The sequence below is a fragment of the Schistocerca serialis genome, chromosome 2 (genome assembly GCF_023864345.2).
Source record: "Schistocerca serialis cubense isolate TAMUIC-IGC-003099 chromosome 2, iqSchSeri2.2, whole genome shotgun sequence".
NCBI classification, from domain to species: domain Eukaryota; kingdom Metazoa; phylum Arthropoda; class Insecta; order Orthoptera; family Acrididae; genus Schistocerca; species Schistocerca serialis.
Genome location: NC_064639.1, coordinates 450,046,119 through 450,063,620, shown reverse-complemented (window position 1 = coordinate 450,063,620; position 17,502 = coordinate 450,046,119). Strand labels below are relative to the sequence as shown.

At 40.4% G+C, this 17,502-nt stretch overlaps 1 protein-coding gene across 1 annotated transcript in view; it reads right to left on the bottom strand.

The window, feature by feature from the left end:
- Nucleotides 1-2,961: 2,961 nt before the first annotated feature.
- The window catches only part of LOC126457327 (transcription termination factor 3, mitochondrial), a 58,781-nt gene continuing 44,240 nt past the window's right edge, over nt 2,962-17,502 (bottom strand). Inside the window, exons 4-5 of the mRNA XM_050093525.1 lie at nt 9,470-9,560; nt 2,962-3,309 (exon numbers count right to left, since the gene is read on the bottom strand). Coding sequence (XP_049949482.1) covers nt 3,029-3,309; nt 9,470-9,560 — 372 coding nt within the window. The 3' untranslated portion in view covers nt 2,962-3,028. The remainder of the gene's footprint in view (nt 3,310-9,469; nt 9,561-17,502) is intronic.

Genomic DNA, 17,502 nt, shown 5'->3' with positions numbered 1-17,502 from the left:
TCTGTAGTAAATTGTGAACTATACTCGAGTTAACATCAATGGTTTGTCATTGCTTTCTCATCTTGTGCTTAAATGCGTATTTTAGAGGGAGAATGTTTGGTATAAATAATGAAGTCTCTTCCTTCTAACAGATACCTGAAATATTTGACAGCCATGTATAAATTAAGAGCTCTCTATCCTATATGGGATACAACCACTGTGTTGATGCGAGCCTTTTTTTGGAAAAAAAATATACAGTCAGTCAGTCTCCATTGTTTACCTTGCCGCTGTTGCAATGCAGCACCTGCAGCAAAATAATGTGCAAGCAGAAATAATGTGAGCTGGCTGTACAAACCAGGAAATGTCAAAATCATGGTAATTGCAATACCTTTTTTGCATTTTTGGAACTGATCGATTGATTCTTCTGTCCTGTCAATATGTCTTCAGTAATGTTTAGTGCGTCTTTTAAACAATCATCAGCAAAGCTTGGATTTCAGAAGCATGTTCCAAATGCCAATGATAAAAACTGATGATTCCTTAGAATGCTCCAAGTTCACAAACTGTTTTGGGTCATTTGTAATTCATTATTGCTGCAACCCTTCCTGGATCTGGCAGCTTTGTTCCTGCAAGTGTAATTAAATGTCCTATGACTTAGCTGTTGTAGAACAAATACTGATTTTCTAACATTTAATATAAGGCCATACTTATTCAACAGTTCAAAGAGTAAATTCAGATGCTCAACAAGCTGCTCTGGAGATCCAAATGCTATTAAAATACCATCTAAATATGGGAGACATATATCTAAATCTCTTTATAAACCTCTGAAATGTGCTAGGTGCATTGGAAAGTCTTGAAGGGCATAAATTAAATTTATAAAGACTAAAAGATGTAGTAATAGCTGATTTTGGTTTACCTTCTTTGCCTAATGGAATTTGGTAATAGGTCTTTGCGAATACATTTTTATTTTCAAGCATAAAATTTAAATCACCTCGTGGAACTGGATACCAATCAGGGAGATTCCTGTCATTCAAACAGTGATAATCTCCACAAACTTGTGATTGTGATTGATGTATAATAACATTATTTACCAGAAATTGAAACTCATTTTCAGTCATTTTGCAATTTTTTTGGGTCCACTCTATGAGCCTTAACTGTATATTGGTGGACCACTAGACATAGTGATACAATGTAGCACTTTATGCTTCAACACTTTTGGTACTATGGATGATTTTGTTAGTTCAGGAAATTTCTCCAAGAGACTGGAAAACTGGCATGTTGCATAGAGCACATTTACTTACTCTTTGGCATTTACAGTGATTATTTCTGCTGAAATTTTTAATTTGGTGATGTTGTCTAACAACTTTATATTTTTGAGACCAATGAGTAAACCATAATGATGAAGGTAATCAGCCCGCAATATGCCTCTTGATACATCTACTACAATGGCTGGCCATTCAGAATTGTATGTGTCTGGCATTTCAACTTTTATTTTGCCATTGGCAATGCTAAACACATTTTTCAGGCTTACATCATGTGACAAATTTTGAATGATAATAGCAATATTTACCATTTTTATCGAATTTTGCTCTGCTTCTACTTCTACTCTGCGATTTTCACCCACTTGGTTTTCAAAGCATCTTAATATCATTTTACAATTCTTAGGAGGTTTTACACTGACGGTGACAATGATATTGATGGAATGGAATGAAGTGATGCAATTTGAACCTCCTCAACAGAGTTCATTTTGACTATACAATTGCCATTTGAGCTATCTTATCCACTGTTTCATCAGATATAATTAAAATACTTTGAATATTACTAGGAAATTTTTCAAGCCATTTTAATTGGCTAGGTTTCACAGCATCAAGTTCTCAACCACTCAAAAGTTTTTGACACTCTTCACTTTCTTTAAATACAGTTAAAAAAAACAGCCTTTCGCAAAATAATATTTATTGTTCTCATCACTAAATTCCATACATTCTCAACTAATTTTGGCTCCAGCTGGGCAAGCAAATAGTTAAATGTAGTCAACTCTGTGTCTGTAAACTGCACTTTGGCTTGACAAAACCATACGTCTCGCTTTTCAATCCAAAATGATGGCAGATTAACACTTACCTTACCAATTTCCAGTTTAAACCTTTCATTATTCCCTTCCAGTTCATTGTCTGTTGACACACTTTGCATTTTTAAACACACTACACGAAAAATTCAAATCAAATAAAAATTATGTTTAAAATTTTGCCACAAATTATGTTGCAAATGTTGTCGTCTTGCCAGTCACATCATGGTCACCAATTTGTTAAACACTTAGTTCATTAAAGACTCAATTTCATGTGTACCTTTCCAATTGTTTATAATTTATCTCACACACAATGAAAACTGAATTACAACAAAAGAGTAACAACTTTCTTTTTTTGTTAAATGCCAAGGATGATAATGCTATTATGCCAGCATCACCATGGTAAACATTCTGCAGACACATACAATTACAAATATTAATTTCTCATGTTCCCACTGAACCAAACCAGTACCCAGCCAAAAATGACAGAACTCCCCGAAGAGCTCCCAGTTTTCTATGATCCAAGGGACTTGTGTAACTTAATGAACAATGTGGATGCAGTAAGCATTATCCCCAAATGCAAAATAGGTGCACATTAAGAGTGATATGGAAGTCAGTCCCTATAATATCTTAGTTCACTTTTTGAAGGCAAAGAAGACAGTCATTATTTATTTTCTTTTAGCACATTAAATTGATATGATTTATCTCTGTGTACCAAACGGTCTTTCCTGATAGTGTCAAAAATTGTGTACCAGTATTCTATGTTTTGAATTTTAAAAAATGAAACATGTTTGAAAGCCTAGTTGCCTCCACATTGTAAAATATCTAAACATGCTTTATATGCAAAATAAGTAACAGTAATGCACAAATTAAAAAGTAAAATAACACTGTCAACTTCTAAAACAATGGGAAGGAAAATCACATTTGCAACAAAACAAAGATATGTACTTTATTCACAAAGACAGTAAAAGTGTCTTACAAAAAATTCTGCTAACACAATGTTTTCAAAAATTCATTATATGTTTGTATAGATGCCTTTGCTACAGTATCACAGAATTCAGTATCAGTGCCTGAGACTAGTTTCTCCAAAGAAACATAACTTTCTTTTTTAGGGTTGTACTGAGCTCGATTTAGTGCCACTAAAAATAGGTGCCTCTGCCGTACTCTAAATTCACGACATGTCAGTATTTTTGAAGAGGCAGCAATCTGTTCATGCGGAACCTTCATCACGTTATGTACAAAATGGAATCTTGAAAGTAAAGATTTTTGACCTGAAATGAAACAAAAGCTACTGTTTACACAAACAGTTGTTTCACATTTACGACAAATATTAGGTTGATTACTGTCTTGTTTCAGGATATTATTGAAGTATTATACATATAATACTTATTAGCCTGTAATAAGAGTTATTCCATAAGTGCAAAGATTTACCCCCCTCCCCAAATCCATGGAGTCATATAAATACTACCAGCCACTTTACTGTGATAGTCCTTAGTGGATAATTCATAAAAACTGAATAATACTTTGTCATTATTATGAAAAGATTAGATTGCTATTTATCATATAGCTGAGATGTTGAGTCCTAGACAGGCACAACAAAAAGACTGCTAAACAAGTAAGCTTTTGGCCAAAAGGCCTTCTCCTGTCTTCTGAGGTAAAACTGACTCTGGTTACTGAGGCCAGACTCTGGCCTGGATATATGTTTGTTTGGTGGGGTGGGGTGGCGGGGGGGGGGGGGGGGGGGGGTGGCAAGAAGAAGGCCTTTTGGCCAAAAGCTTACATGCTTAGCATTCTTTTGTTGTGCCTGTCTGTGACTCAACATCTCCACTATATGGTGAGTAGCAGTCTACCCTTTTCATAATGTTGTCATTATTCCACTGTTCAAATAATACACTCCTGGAAATTGAAATAAGAACACCGTGAATTCATTGTCCCAGGAAGGGGAAACTTTATTGACACATTCCTGGGGTCAGATACATCACATGATCACACTGACAGAACCACAGGCACATAGACACAGGCAACAGAGCATGCACAATGTCGGCACTAGTACAGTGTATATCCACCTTTTGCAGCAATGCAGGCTGCTATTCTCCCATGGAGACGATCGTAGAGATGCTGGATGTAGTCCTGTGGAACGGCTTGCCATGCCATTTCCACCTGGCGCCTCAGTTGGACCAGCGTTCGTGCTGGACGTGCAGACCGCGTGAGACGATGCTTCATCCAGTCCCAAACATGCTCAATGGGGGACAGATCCGGAGATCTTGCTGGCCAGGGTAGTTGACTTACACCTTCTAGAGCACGTTGGGTGGCACGGGATACATGCGGACGTGCATTGTCCTATTGGAACAGCAAGTTCCCTTGCTGGTCTAGGAATGGTAGAACGATGGGTTCGATGACGGTTTGGATGTACCGTGCACTATTCAGTGTCCCCTCGACGATCACCAGTGGTGTACGGCCAGTGTAGGAGATCGCTCCCCACACCATGATGCCGGGTGTTGGCCCTGTGTGCCTCGGTCGTATGCAGTCCTGATTGTGGCGCTCACCTGCACGGCGCCAAACACGCATACGACCATCATTGGCACCAAGGCAGAAGCGACTCTCATCGCTGAAGATGACACGTCTCCATTCGTCCCTCCATTCACGCCTGTCGCGAAACCACTGGAGGCGGGCTGCACAATGTTGGGGCGTGAGCGGAAGACGGCCTAACAGTGTGCGGGACCGTAGCCCAGCTTCATGGAGACGGTTGCGAATGGTCCTCGCCGATACCCCAGGAGCAACAGTGTCCCTAATTTGCTGGGAAGTGGCGGTGCGGTCCCCTACGGCACTGCGTAGGATCCTACGGTCTTGGCGTGCATCCGTGCGTCGCTGCGGTCCGGTCCCAGGTCGACGGGCACGTGCACCTTCCGCCGACCACTGGCGACAACATCGATGTACTGTGGAGACCTCACGCCCCACGTGTTGAGCAATTCGGCGGTACGTCCACCCGGCCTCCCGCATGCCCACTATACGCCCTCGCTCAAAGTCCGTCAACTGCACATACGGTTCACGTCCACGCTGTCGCGGCATGCTACCAGTGTTAAAGACTGCGATGGAGCTCCGTATGCCACGGCAAACTGGCTGACACTGACGGCGGCGGTGCACAAATGCTGCGCAGCTAGCGCCATTCGACGGCCAACACCGCGGTTCCTGGTGTGTCCGCTGTGCCGTGCGTGTGATCATTGCTTGTACAGCCCTCTCGCAGTGTCCGGAGCAAGTATGGTGGGTCTGACACACCGGTGTCAATGTGTTCTTTTTTCCATTTCCAGGAGTGTACATTGGATTCTCAGGCAGACTGGGTATGTTTCCATGCTATGCCATATTTGCCTTGACCAGGCACACATTAGTTCTGTATAGCACAAATATGTGGTGGCCGAGGTACAATGATGTTATGATTAAGACAATCAAAGTTGATAGCATATAAGCACCCTTACTAAAATATTTTGAGATGAATATGATTATGATAATTTATACTTAAGAGTAAGATATAAAATCCCTATTTGATGTCTGATCCCCTTCCATAAAACTCTAACATGCAGTCATGCTCGCATGTGCACACACACGCATGCATGCACACGCACACACACACACACACACACACACACACACACACACACAGACACACAGACACACAGAGAGAGAGAGAGAGAGAGAGAGAGAGAGAGAGAGGGGGGGGAGGGAGAGGGAGAGGGAGGGAGAGGAGAGAGAGAGAGAGAGAGAGAGAGAGAGAGAGAGAGAGAGAGAGGGGGGGGGGGAGGGAGAGGGAGGGGGAGAGAGAGAGAGGGGGGGGGGAGGGAGAGGGAGGGAGAGAGAGAGAGAGAGAGAGAGAGAGAGAGAGAGAGAGAGAGAGCTAAAATTCCGTAACATGTACTATAGTTAGCTGATCATTGGGTAAAAAAGGATGAGGCAATAACTTAGAAAACACATTACACTCTTTTACCTAATAAGTTAGGTAGATAGCCAAACCAAAAATAAAATGCTAAAATCCATACCACATTTTTTATCACCAAAAATAGAGGTTAGAGCAGCTGGTAATCTACTTGCTGCACTTGTCATTATATAAAATGTATAAAGATAACTGTACATCACAAATATATTGTATGCTAATAAAACCTCTGGGTGCAGCAGGAACACGTCTTGTAGAACTATGGTATATCCATAGGCAAGTAAGAATTATTTTGTCACCTCAGATGCCAGTAAGATGAAAACTATAGAGGAATCATTTGCTTCACCTAGCCTGATTTTTGTTAATCAACTTCTGCCTATGCCCTTTCCATACATGTATGTGCCTCTGCCTGAACAGTGAGGTGATTTCCAGAAGTCATGGTATCCAGCAGAATGACACATCCTTTCCATACCTCTACAGGTGGAGAAAGTTGTCCTGTGGTACATGCATCTCATCTACTACATTTTTCTAAAGATCTCATCATTTGTTGTAAAAACTATAAGTTCTCTAGGTAAGTGTGTCTTGAAATAACTTTCAAGAAGTAAAACAGAGCAGCAATGTATTCCTGTTTAGATCCAACAATATAAACTTCTATAAAACACGTGTTTAAAACCTGTATGCAGTACAAGTATATCTATAAATCTAATAAGATAACGAGACTTCTTTCTGACTAGGATGTTGGTCAGTTCAATGTTTCATTACTGTCCACATTATGTTCTGGCAAGTCCTGCTTGGCCTTGTTGTTCACATTCAGTTCAAGACTATTTGCTCCACTGTGAAGCAAGCAATTACATGAAATTTCAGTGACGGTGGAATTGATGAATGCTATATATCAACAATAGAGAGGTCCCTGAAGCATTCAACTTGGGACTTGCTGAAGAGAAATGCAACATTCACACAGAGCACACAAATAACATTTTCTGGACTCATACTGCACACACCAAATGTATTTAATGTCACTGTGCAACAAATCCTAGAGATGCAACACAACATAACCGAATCATACATTCAACACCAATCACGAGATTCTGTTCCAGTTGCCTACCACCTATTAAAAAGCACTCTATTCTGCAGCTCACCTCAGTCATTACTGAACACCTACCTTGTCAGCAACTCCATTAGTCACCATCATTCAACATTGGATTAGTACTCTTCACTGAGAATGGCATATCAACTTGTAAACTACATCAGATAACAATTAGTGTCTTGGATTTTAAATTACTAACTATTCAGATGCATTTGAACTGTCACTAGAGGCAACAGTTGCATTAGGAACTGCAAAATCTTTCTGCTAGTCCCACAATGTTAACTGTACTACTTCATTTAGTGATTGATCTTCTGTCATCATTTGAAGGAAAACTTAAGTATTCTTATACTGAACTAACATGGGTTTGTAATCTTGGATTTAAAGCTGCACAAGCCAAAGTTCTGACAATTACTCTCAGCCATATAAGGTAAAAAGGTAAAACTGTTTGAACATCACATCGCTATAATTGGAGGTGGTTCACCCGTGCCTTCCTTCGAACTGACTTACCCAGTTAGCTACAGTGTGACTTACAGTTTATCTTGGAATCTAAACCAAGATGTGGCTCAGCATTTTTCACATTAGCTAATATTGGCAGAGGGGAAAGAAGTGATAAGCAGTGAATAAAAATCCTAGAATGGGCCGAGAATCAAACCTGAGACATGCGTATCCGTAGTCCGCCACCGAGCCACACCTTCAACTACACATGCTGCAATAAATCCATCTTGTCATGTGACACAAGTGCAGTTGAGCAAAATTGCAACAATATTAACTAAATACAACACTGAAAACTCTCAAGGTAGCTACCATCTACAACAGCAAAATCCATTGGTATCCACTAGTAGTAAATTTATTTTATTCACCCTTCAACAACATACTGCTCTAATTAAGATAGGACAAACTTTTCACACGGTGAGACTGAAACACAACTCATGTCAAATACCTCCTTTCAACAAAGGCTATCAGTGACAATGAACAGAAACATAGAGGCAGCTCTTCTGGTAGCATACAGTACCCTGTCATAGAGCACATTTTGCAGCAATATGAAGAAACAAGAAATACTGGCTGCAGTGTTAAATTTATTATGTCCCAATTAGTAAATAAATAAAAAAAATTCAACACTGCAACCAAGACTGCTTGTTTCTTCATATCATACATACTGGTTGCTGTACCAACTCTGGAATGAAATGAAAAAAGTTTCACATTTTGCAACTTAATAGCTGCGACCAAGTTGCCCTTAGGCAGACAGATTCTGACATAACTCCCTATCAGTTGAAACTAAACACACACACACACACACACACACACACACACACACACACACAGTGAATGAGAGAGAGAGAGAGATAGTTTCCTGGCACCCAACTAGACTAAAATTGTATTTGTTACTCTTACCAGTGGGTAACTCTTGTTTTGCGTATCCTTCCTTTTATTTCTGCCATCAATTTCAAAGTTCTCCATTCATACTTTTCTTCTTTTTTGTCTCTCTGTTGTCATAAGGCAGCCTGCATTGTCTTTTCTTTTCTCAGGTGCCGCTTTTACACCATTCTTTATCATAGCTGTTCCCCATCTCTTAACCGATTCTTTTTTTTTCAATCTTTTTTATATCTCTGTGACCTGTGAACTGCCTTCAATGTCACTTTCAGCATCTCATTTTATCAAATAACGTGTTTTCCACAATAGCATATGACTGATGACTTCTCTCTCACTCCGCCCTGCATTGCCACTTTTGAGCCAGAGTTAAATGTGACCATAGTATTTAATCCCCTAATAGTTAAATTGCTTCCTAACCTACCTTTTGTCTGCAGAGGAACTAATTCCATTATAAAAGCTGATGTTTGTGCCCAAATCTGTGGCTCCTTTGTAAGTAAAACATTATATTTATCTTTCTAGAAACTTCTTTGGAGGTCAATTTCTTCTTCTTCTTCTTCTTCTTCTTCTTCTTCTCCTCCTCCTCCTCCTCCTCTTCCTCCTCCTCCCCCTCCTTATATTTAAATCATCAGCCTTCTGATTGATCTGATGTGGCCCACCATCAACTCGTCTCTTGTACCAACCTTTTTATCCCAGAGTAGCACTTGCAACGTACGTCCTCAGTTATTTGCTGGATATACTCCAATCTTGTCTTTCCCTACAGTTTTTACCCTCTGCAGTGCCCTCCACTACCATGGAAGTTATTCCTGGGTGCCTTAACAGAAGCCCTATCATCCTGTCCCTCCTCCTCATCACTGTTTTCCGTATGTTCCTTTCTTCACTGATTCTGCAGAGAACCTACCCTTTTCTTATCGGCACACTTCTGTGGAAAACTATTTCTTGTGTTTAATATTACACAAGAAAAATAACATTAAAATTAAAATTGTATAACTTCTTGAATAGGAATATTAATAATTACACAACTGGGTTAAGAGAAAGCCAAGTAACTTACTTATAATCCAGAGCCTGGGTGTTGAAAGCAACATTTTCTTTAATTCTTCATCACTGAACCCCATTTCTTCCTTAATCACAAATGTACTCTCCTGGAAAACAAATTGTTAGTGAAAGTACCACAAATGAGACACATTATAAAAACAATGTAACTACATGTTTTAAGTGTTGTCATATGGCTTTGGGAAAGGGAGGGGGGGAAGGAGTATATGGGTTTATAAGCTGACAAAAATAACGTTGAATTGCTATTAGCGATCACCATTGGCCAGGGTCATTAGTTTTTGTGAAAGGCAGAATTCCACAGCCTCCCTGAGGACATTGACATAATAGCATAACACACGTGCCTTGAATTTTCATCATGGGACTGTATAGTGTGTTTAATGGGAGTGTTTGTTTGGAAACAGCTGATCCGTTGGACAGGGGCAGCCCATTATGGTGCATGTTTTCATCCAGTCTCTCTTACACTATTCTTATCGTCTGTCTGCAAGGAGTTTTAGATCATCTTTAACTGTGGCAAGGAGCACACCTGGATCTACATCCATAATATGGAAAACCACTGTGAAATGCATGGCAGGGGATACTTCCCACTGTACCAGTCAACAAGTGGTGTTCCTGTTTCATTCACATATGGAGCGTGGGAGAAATAACTGCCTAAACATCTCTGTGTGCACTGTAATTAGTCTAAGCTTTGTCTTTGCAATCAATGTGGGATTGATATGTTGAAGGCCATAGTAAATTCTTAGGTTCGTCATTTAAATTTGGTTCTTGAAACTTTGGAAATAGGTTCTGTATTCAAGCATTTGCCAGTTCATTTCTTAAGTGTCTCCATAAACTCTTCCATGGGTTAAACAAATCTGTAAACATTTTAACTGCTCTTCTCTGCATACAAAATGTCCACTGCTGGTGCTATTCAACATAGGTCCTGCACACTTGAGCAATATTCTATGATGTATTGCATGAGTGTTTTGTCAGCAATCTACTTTGTACACTGACTGCGTTTACGTAGTATTCTTCCCATGAACTGAAGTCTGTCTCCTGCTTTACCCACAACAGATTCTATAGCACTACAAATTGTTACACTTAAATATTTGAATAAATTTACTGTTTCCAATTGTGGCTCATTCGTATTGTAGTCACAGCATACTAAGTTTTTTTCTGTTAAGAGAAATACAAAATTTTGGATTTACGAATATTTAAAGCAGGTTGCCAATCTCTGAACATGTTTCAAATCTTATCAAAATAGGACTGAATATTTGTGCACTTTTTTTAGACAGCATTTAATTATAAAAAACTGATGTGTTTTCAAAAGGTTGAGGCTACTATTAGTATTGTCTGAAAGGGACCAGAGGGCAAACACATTAGATATTCTTGTGATGTAGGGCTGACATATGGTAGCAAGGATGTGGTGTGATGGGTTGATCCTGTGGTGACACACTATTTTGACACCTTGATCCAGAAAGGACTGTTCCTCTTAACTGGCGATTGCTACGCCAGTTTTTCTCGAACACAGTTTTGAGATGTTGCAACTCATGTTGGATAGAGACATTTTTGTCACAACATACATAGGTCCTGAGCATGATGTATGCTACATACATGGTTTTTTGTTGCCGTATCAGTGTGTGACCAGAATGTCCACAAATGGTAGTTGACTGTCTTTACCATACTCCATGGCGAACCTGATTTAGAATGTATAGAGTAATGATGATCCAAAAAATTTACGTGGTTCCATTTCACTTTGCAGGCTGAGGAGCCATGGTGGCACTTTAAAATTGTGAGAAAGGTGACAAAATATTTGAAAAAGGTGATAAAGTGTTCTGAAAAGGTGTATTTTAAAAGGTTACAAATTATTTCAATAAACAGCTATCATAAAATGAATTGTTTTAATTTTTGATTATCCTCTACTGAAATGGCCAGTTAAGACCAAAGAAATTTCTCTATTATGATCCTGGATAGGGTATGGTATGTAACATTGGCAATAAATTTTGGGTGTTGATAAATTAAAAGCAGCTCCACTGCAACCGTGTGTGTAGCAAGCATAGAGGCACAGAGGTGCCAATATCTAATTTCACAGGCAATCCTGTTTGTACACCACAAGGTGGCTGAGCCAAGTCACACAATCATAATGACACCGCAAAAAAGCTGTGCAACTACAAGTCGGTCTGTGGAATATTTCTCAAAATGGAAACACAGGAAAGTTGATTTGAACATGACTAGAAGCAATTTATTGGCACAAATGTGTTACTAACTACAATAAATAACCTCCGATTCTAGCACAGTTATGCACAGTCTGCCAGCAGCCTCACACCCATGGACTTAGAATGACAAACTGGATGAGCCATCACTCAGGCTCTGTGGCAGCACCAAACTTCTGCTTTGGAGGGCAGCGTTTCACGGCCAGGGTGATGCTGTCACCATTCTTCCACACCAGGGCAAACTTCTAGTCCTGTATCAGTAGCCGCCTAAGAGAACTCGGCAGAAGTATGCACTGCTGAGCTAGATAAACAGTGACAGCAAAGTAGGACATGTACGTCAAACTGTCATCCCGACGCCACGACTTTCTAACATCATCAGCACTGTCCGTGGACTACACCTGCAGAGGTCATATCCAGGGGCATCACAGAACTCCAATATTGTAACACAAGATGAAATGAAATACTGAAATTTATTCTGGAAATTCAACTCTAATAGGTACAGCTGTACTACCTAAAGCAACATATGAAAAATTGTCCCCAACCAGGACTGGGCAGTGGACACATTTTTAAGGGGTTCCCATCTGATATCTATGGAAGAGTGAGAATGGGTAACCCAGAGTATTTATAATCTGCAGACAGATTAGCCATGGAGTATGAAGAGATCAATATACTAACAGGAATGCAAGACAAGAGGAGTATTCTTTGCTAACATGAAGTGTGGGAGGAAGGGACATAGCAGAGACAATGTTGCTAAGCTCAGTGTGATAGATGTGGTGTGGCTGGAAACCACCAACTTGAGTATAGAAATGGTAAGGCAAACAGGGATAATTAAGCAGGTGTTAAAAGCATAGTGGAACCCCAGGATTGCCGTGCAGAGCTCTCAATAAATTTTGAAGCAATTAATGAAACTGTAGAGGTGGAATGTAGTATAGTGGGAAAAGTGAAGCTAAGTTTTTATTGGGCACAATGAAAGTTGGTAGCTAATTTGTAAGACCTGGGTGATGTGGCTAGGGACACAAGGAAAAGGCCAGTGTGCACCAGGGCAGTGTGCAAACTGCAGATAAAACTGCACTGCATAGGAAGTTGGAGCATCTTAGAGGTACAGATAGATTGGGAATGGAGAAATTGTTGTTTGAATTTGAGACTTAGTTTTATCCATGTAGGCATTTACCAGAAACACCTATAATACAGTATTGTATCCCTACAGGAACTATGTCACTGGTATATTCTAGACCTTACTGTACACCACAATATTTGCAACCAGTATTAGAAGAGCTCATTCATCAACAGCTAGTGGATGGGGGATGGGGTAACAGAGGAAAGCACTGTAGAGTCTGTTGTGACTACAGACATCTTAACAACAAAACCATAACCAATGCATATCCAATCCCAAACATCACTGAAACCAAAGACAATGTGGGGCAGTGTAAGTACTTCTCTACCTTAGACCTGAGGAGAGGGTACCAGCAGATAAAGGTATACATCGAAGACCATCTCAAAACAGGTTTCTTGGTCCCCTGGGACCATTTCCAGTGTTACAGGTTGCTGTTTGGAATGCTCTGGCAATATTTCGGCATTTGCTGGATGGAATGTTGAGGAGACTGAAACTTCACATGTGCATGGTATATTTAGATACTACATTTTTTTTATTTATTTATTTTTTATTTTTTATTTTTTTGTGTGTGACAGACCATATCAGATGCTTTTAGAAGATTACAAGCAGCAAATTTAGCACTAAGCATGGAAAAATGTCACTTTGCATTGCAAGAAATTACGTACGGTGAAACCTCGCTTTTACAATTTTCAAGGGACTTCAAAAAGTGGTGTACAATGTGGGCAATAACATTTTTAGCTGTAAAAGTTACGTATGGGTTAACCCCTTGCATTTTCACAATTCATGTATTAGATATGTACTTAACAGCCAACAAAATACTTGTCAGAGACTTGTTTGTTATCTAATAAGGATTATTATCTAATAAAAACAGCTGATTTAACTGGAACTGTCTGGGAAATAGAAATGTTTGACTGAATTTCATACATCATAATTAATATTTTTCAAAAGCCTGCAGCTCTCATTCATTATTTAAGTAATGACACATTGCACCAGTTACGTATTTTTCCATGTTTAGCACTATGTGCTTAGAGAATTTTGCACGTTATTGAGCGCAAATATTTACGTAAGTATTTTGTGTGGTGTTTGCATGTGTGTAGTTCTGCATCTCTTGCACTGCACTCATCTTCTTGAGATTATTACGTAATGATGCCTCCTGAGTTACATAGAAAGTGCCCCGCCCCCCCCCCCCCCCCCCCACACACACACACACACACACACACACACAAACTATTGTGCACATTGTTTGTAAACATTACAAAATGTACATATGTAAATACTGCACTTCAGAACGAGACTAAATACTTGAAATACATTTTGATCAGCATGAAAAAACTACGTATTTTGCACTGTATTTAGAGCTAAAACATTTGAGTGGTGCAAAGTGAGTGAAGGTGTCAATTAGCTCTACTAGTGGCCAAACAACAAAATACACTAAATATGGTTTGACAAAGGTGTCACAATGATCACCAAAACCACAAAACTACATATGCACAGTACAGACAGTTTGGAAATGGTTTTGATTGGTCATGATATCTTTACTTGAATGCACCTAGTTGCTCCCATAAGGCACATCAAGTAGAGCTAGGCAGCGGAAGGAGATACAGCATGAATTGTTCCAACTTTTACCCATTTATGGGTTCAAATCCGTCATACGAGCAACTGCAAGGGCCAATGTCGCAGATAGTGGAAGTAGTGCCACAATGGTACAGCGATGTAAGCGAGGTTCGTTGGATGTAGGAGGGTAGGTTACTGAAAACAGTTTTTGGGACTCCAGATGCTGGTGAGATCTGGGAACAGAATGGTATGATAGAGCAAGTGGATAGATGAGCAAGGAGGAAAAAGATATGATGGAACAGCACACTACACAGTTAACTAGTGTGGAACAAGGGATACTGGACAACATACAGGTACTGGTCCATGCAAATGCAATTATATTTAGGTAAAGTAGGCCAGGATTGTCCACATGATGTCCTGGAGCTATGATCATATTTTCAGAAAGTAGGGATGTAAGAGGGTTTGTTCTATTAATAGTACAGTAGTGAACTGCTACAAGCAAGGAAGCTCGTGGGAGCAAAACTTTTGGAACTCCATGATAATGGAATACTTATTAACATGAAAGACTGTGATATAACAGAGCAGACCTTTCACCTATAAGCCTCTCCTATAAGTGAACACTATGCAACCACTGTTGGACTGGCCAGAGAAGTCACTAGCAATCCTTCCAGTGAGAAATCTGACCTACCTGAATGAAACACGAGATCCTAATGTAGTCCTATCTTTAAACCTGCTAACAGACATGCAAGAGGGACATGTTTTGGTAGAGCAAATGCTTTCATATGTACAGAAATGCTAGCACATGATTAAGATCATAAGCACCAGGCCGGTGTTGACTCCATTTTGCGCAGCCTTAAGTGGATGGCCACTCATCAATGTGATTCTCCAGTACATCTGATACATGAGAAGGTATGAAGCATGCAAGACACTTGATATAGTAATAAGAAAGTGTATTGTAGTATATAATTAATTGTGATGTGAAAGAACCTCGAGCGGTGTTGAAACGAGCACCGTTGTTGACACTACGAGACACCATAAGGGCACGATGAAGGGATATTTATACAAACAGTTGTTTATTTTTGAGGGGTTAATGTTAAGAGGTAGCTCAAATGAGAATGGAGGTTTTTGTAGTTATGTAAGGATGGATGAACAAGCTGATGGGCTGAAAATTGTAGAGGGTATGTGCCCCATGTTTGGTTAACGTTAGAGGAAAATTGTGAATAATCTATGCCGTAGCTCTGTATGTGACATCTTCTGTTGCAAACTGATCATGCGTTCAGAGGACAGCTATGTAGGTCCACTGCTAAATTTTGGGTGTTACTTAATTACGAGGGTTGCCCAGAAAGTAATACACTGCATTTTTTTCCTCAGCCGAAATCAATGCTACAAATGTGAAACATTACATATGTATTATTTGAAGTCTCCTGAGTGAGTGCACCAAGTTTCTGTCACTCCTGACAGGTAGCATAGCTGCATGACAGTTCAAACTGGTGTCAACTGGCGTCTATAGGTGATGTACATTACAAGCAATGTGCCGTCATTGAATTTCTCACTGCAGAGAAAGAAACTGTGGAGAATATTCACAAACACTTGTGCAAAGTCTATGGAGCATCTGCAGAAGTACAGTTGGTCACTGGGCATGGAGAGTGAGGACATCAGAAGGCGGTTCAATGGAGCTCCACAATTTGCAGTGGTCGGGGAGACCATCCACGGCTGTCACACTTGACATGTTGCAGCAAGGTGCTGTTGTCATTCGTGAGGACAGATGCATTACAACTCAGCAGGTGGCACTGCAACTGTCAATCAGAAAAGGAAGTTCATACAGTGAAGCACTGGCTCCACCACCAGGACAAGAACTGGTACTGACAGGGTGTACATACCCTTGTTTCGCACTGGAGAACGGCCATTGAACGGGATGGAGATTACATGGAAAAACAAGGTGTATAGATAAAACACCATTATTTTGCGTGTGTAATTTTCATTATGTTCAATAAAGAATTGTTGAAGAAAAAAATGCAGTACATTACTTTCTAGGCAACCCTCGTAAAAGCAACTCCACTGCATCCATGTGTGAAGCAAGTAGGCAGACACAGATACACTGACATAAAATTTCACACACAAGTCTAGTTTTACACTGCAAGGCAGATGAACCAAGCCACACAATGATGGTGACACTGCAGAAGTGCTGTGCAACTACGAGCCAACCTGCAGAGTATTTTCACAGCATGGAGACACAGGGGTGCTGATTTGTACATGTCTGTAAGCAATGTGTCGGCACAACAAGTGTGCTATTAAGCACTATAAATACCCTCTGATTCTAGCACAATTATGCATAGTCTGGCAGCACCCTATGTGACAGTGTGTCAAGATGAGTCTCCATCATGCTACGGGCCAGCCAGCAGCCAACAATGGTCTGAACAGCCAGCTCCACCAGAACAGCTCACTGTTCTAAGTCCACACCTAAGGACTTAGAATGAACGACACAATGGATGAGCTGTTCCCCAGGCTCCATGGCAGCACCAAACGTCTGCCTTGGATGGCAGGGGATTGCAGTCAGGATGGTACTCCACCATCCTTCCACACCAGGTCAAGTTTCTAACACAGTAGCAAGAGATGCCGACAAGAATTCAGTGGATATACACATTGTTGGCACTGCTCCCTCAGGGCACATGCTGCTGAGGGGCAAACAGTGTCAGCCAAGCAGGGCGTGGACAAAAAACAGCCATTCTGCCGCTGCGATCTTCTGACATCATCGGCCCTGCCAGTGGACTATGTGCCTGCAGGCACGTATGCAGGGCCAGTGCAGGGCCACTGCAGCTCTTCAAAATTGAACCTCAAGATGAAATAAAATATATTGTGTCTTGCAGCAGGGCTTTCCTAGCCACCTCTGGCCAGCACCACCACTTCCACAACGCGCCACTCCACACACCTCTACACCACAGTGGCCCCACTCAACCCACATCACTAACGGTATTTCGGTATTGGTAATCATAATTCACATACAAAATTTACATCACATTTTTGCAGCTAATGACATTCTAAATTTCAATACTGGGAAAAGATCACAAAACAGTTTTGGATTACTGTTGCTTATGAGTCTCAGCAAAAAAGAAGTAATCATACTACATTTCTGGATTTTCTTTACACAGATTTTTCTGAATGGCTTGCACCTAC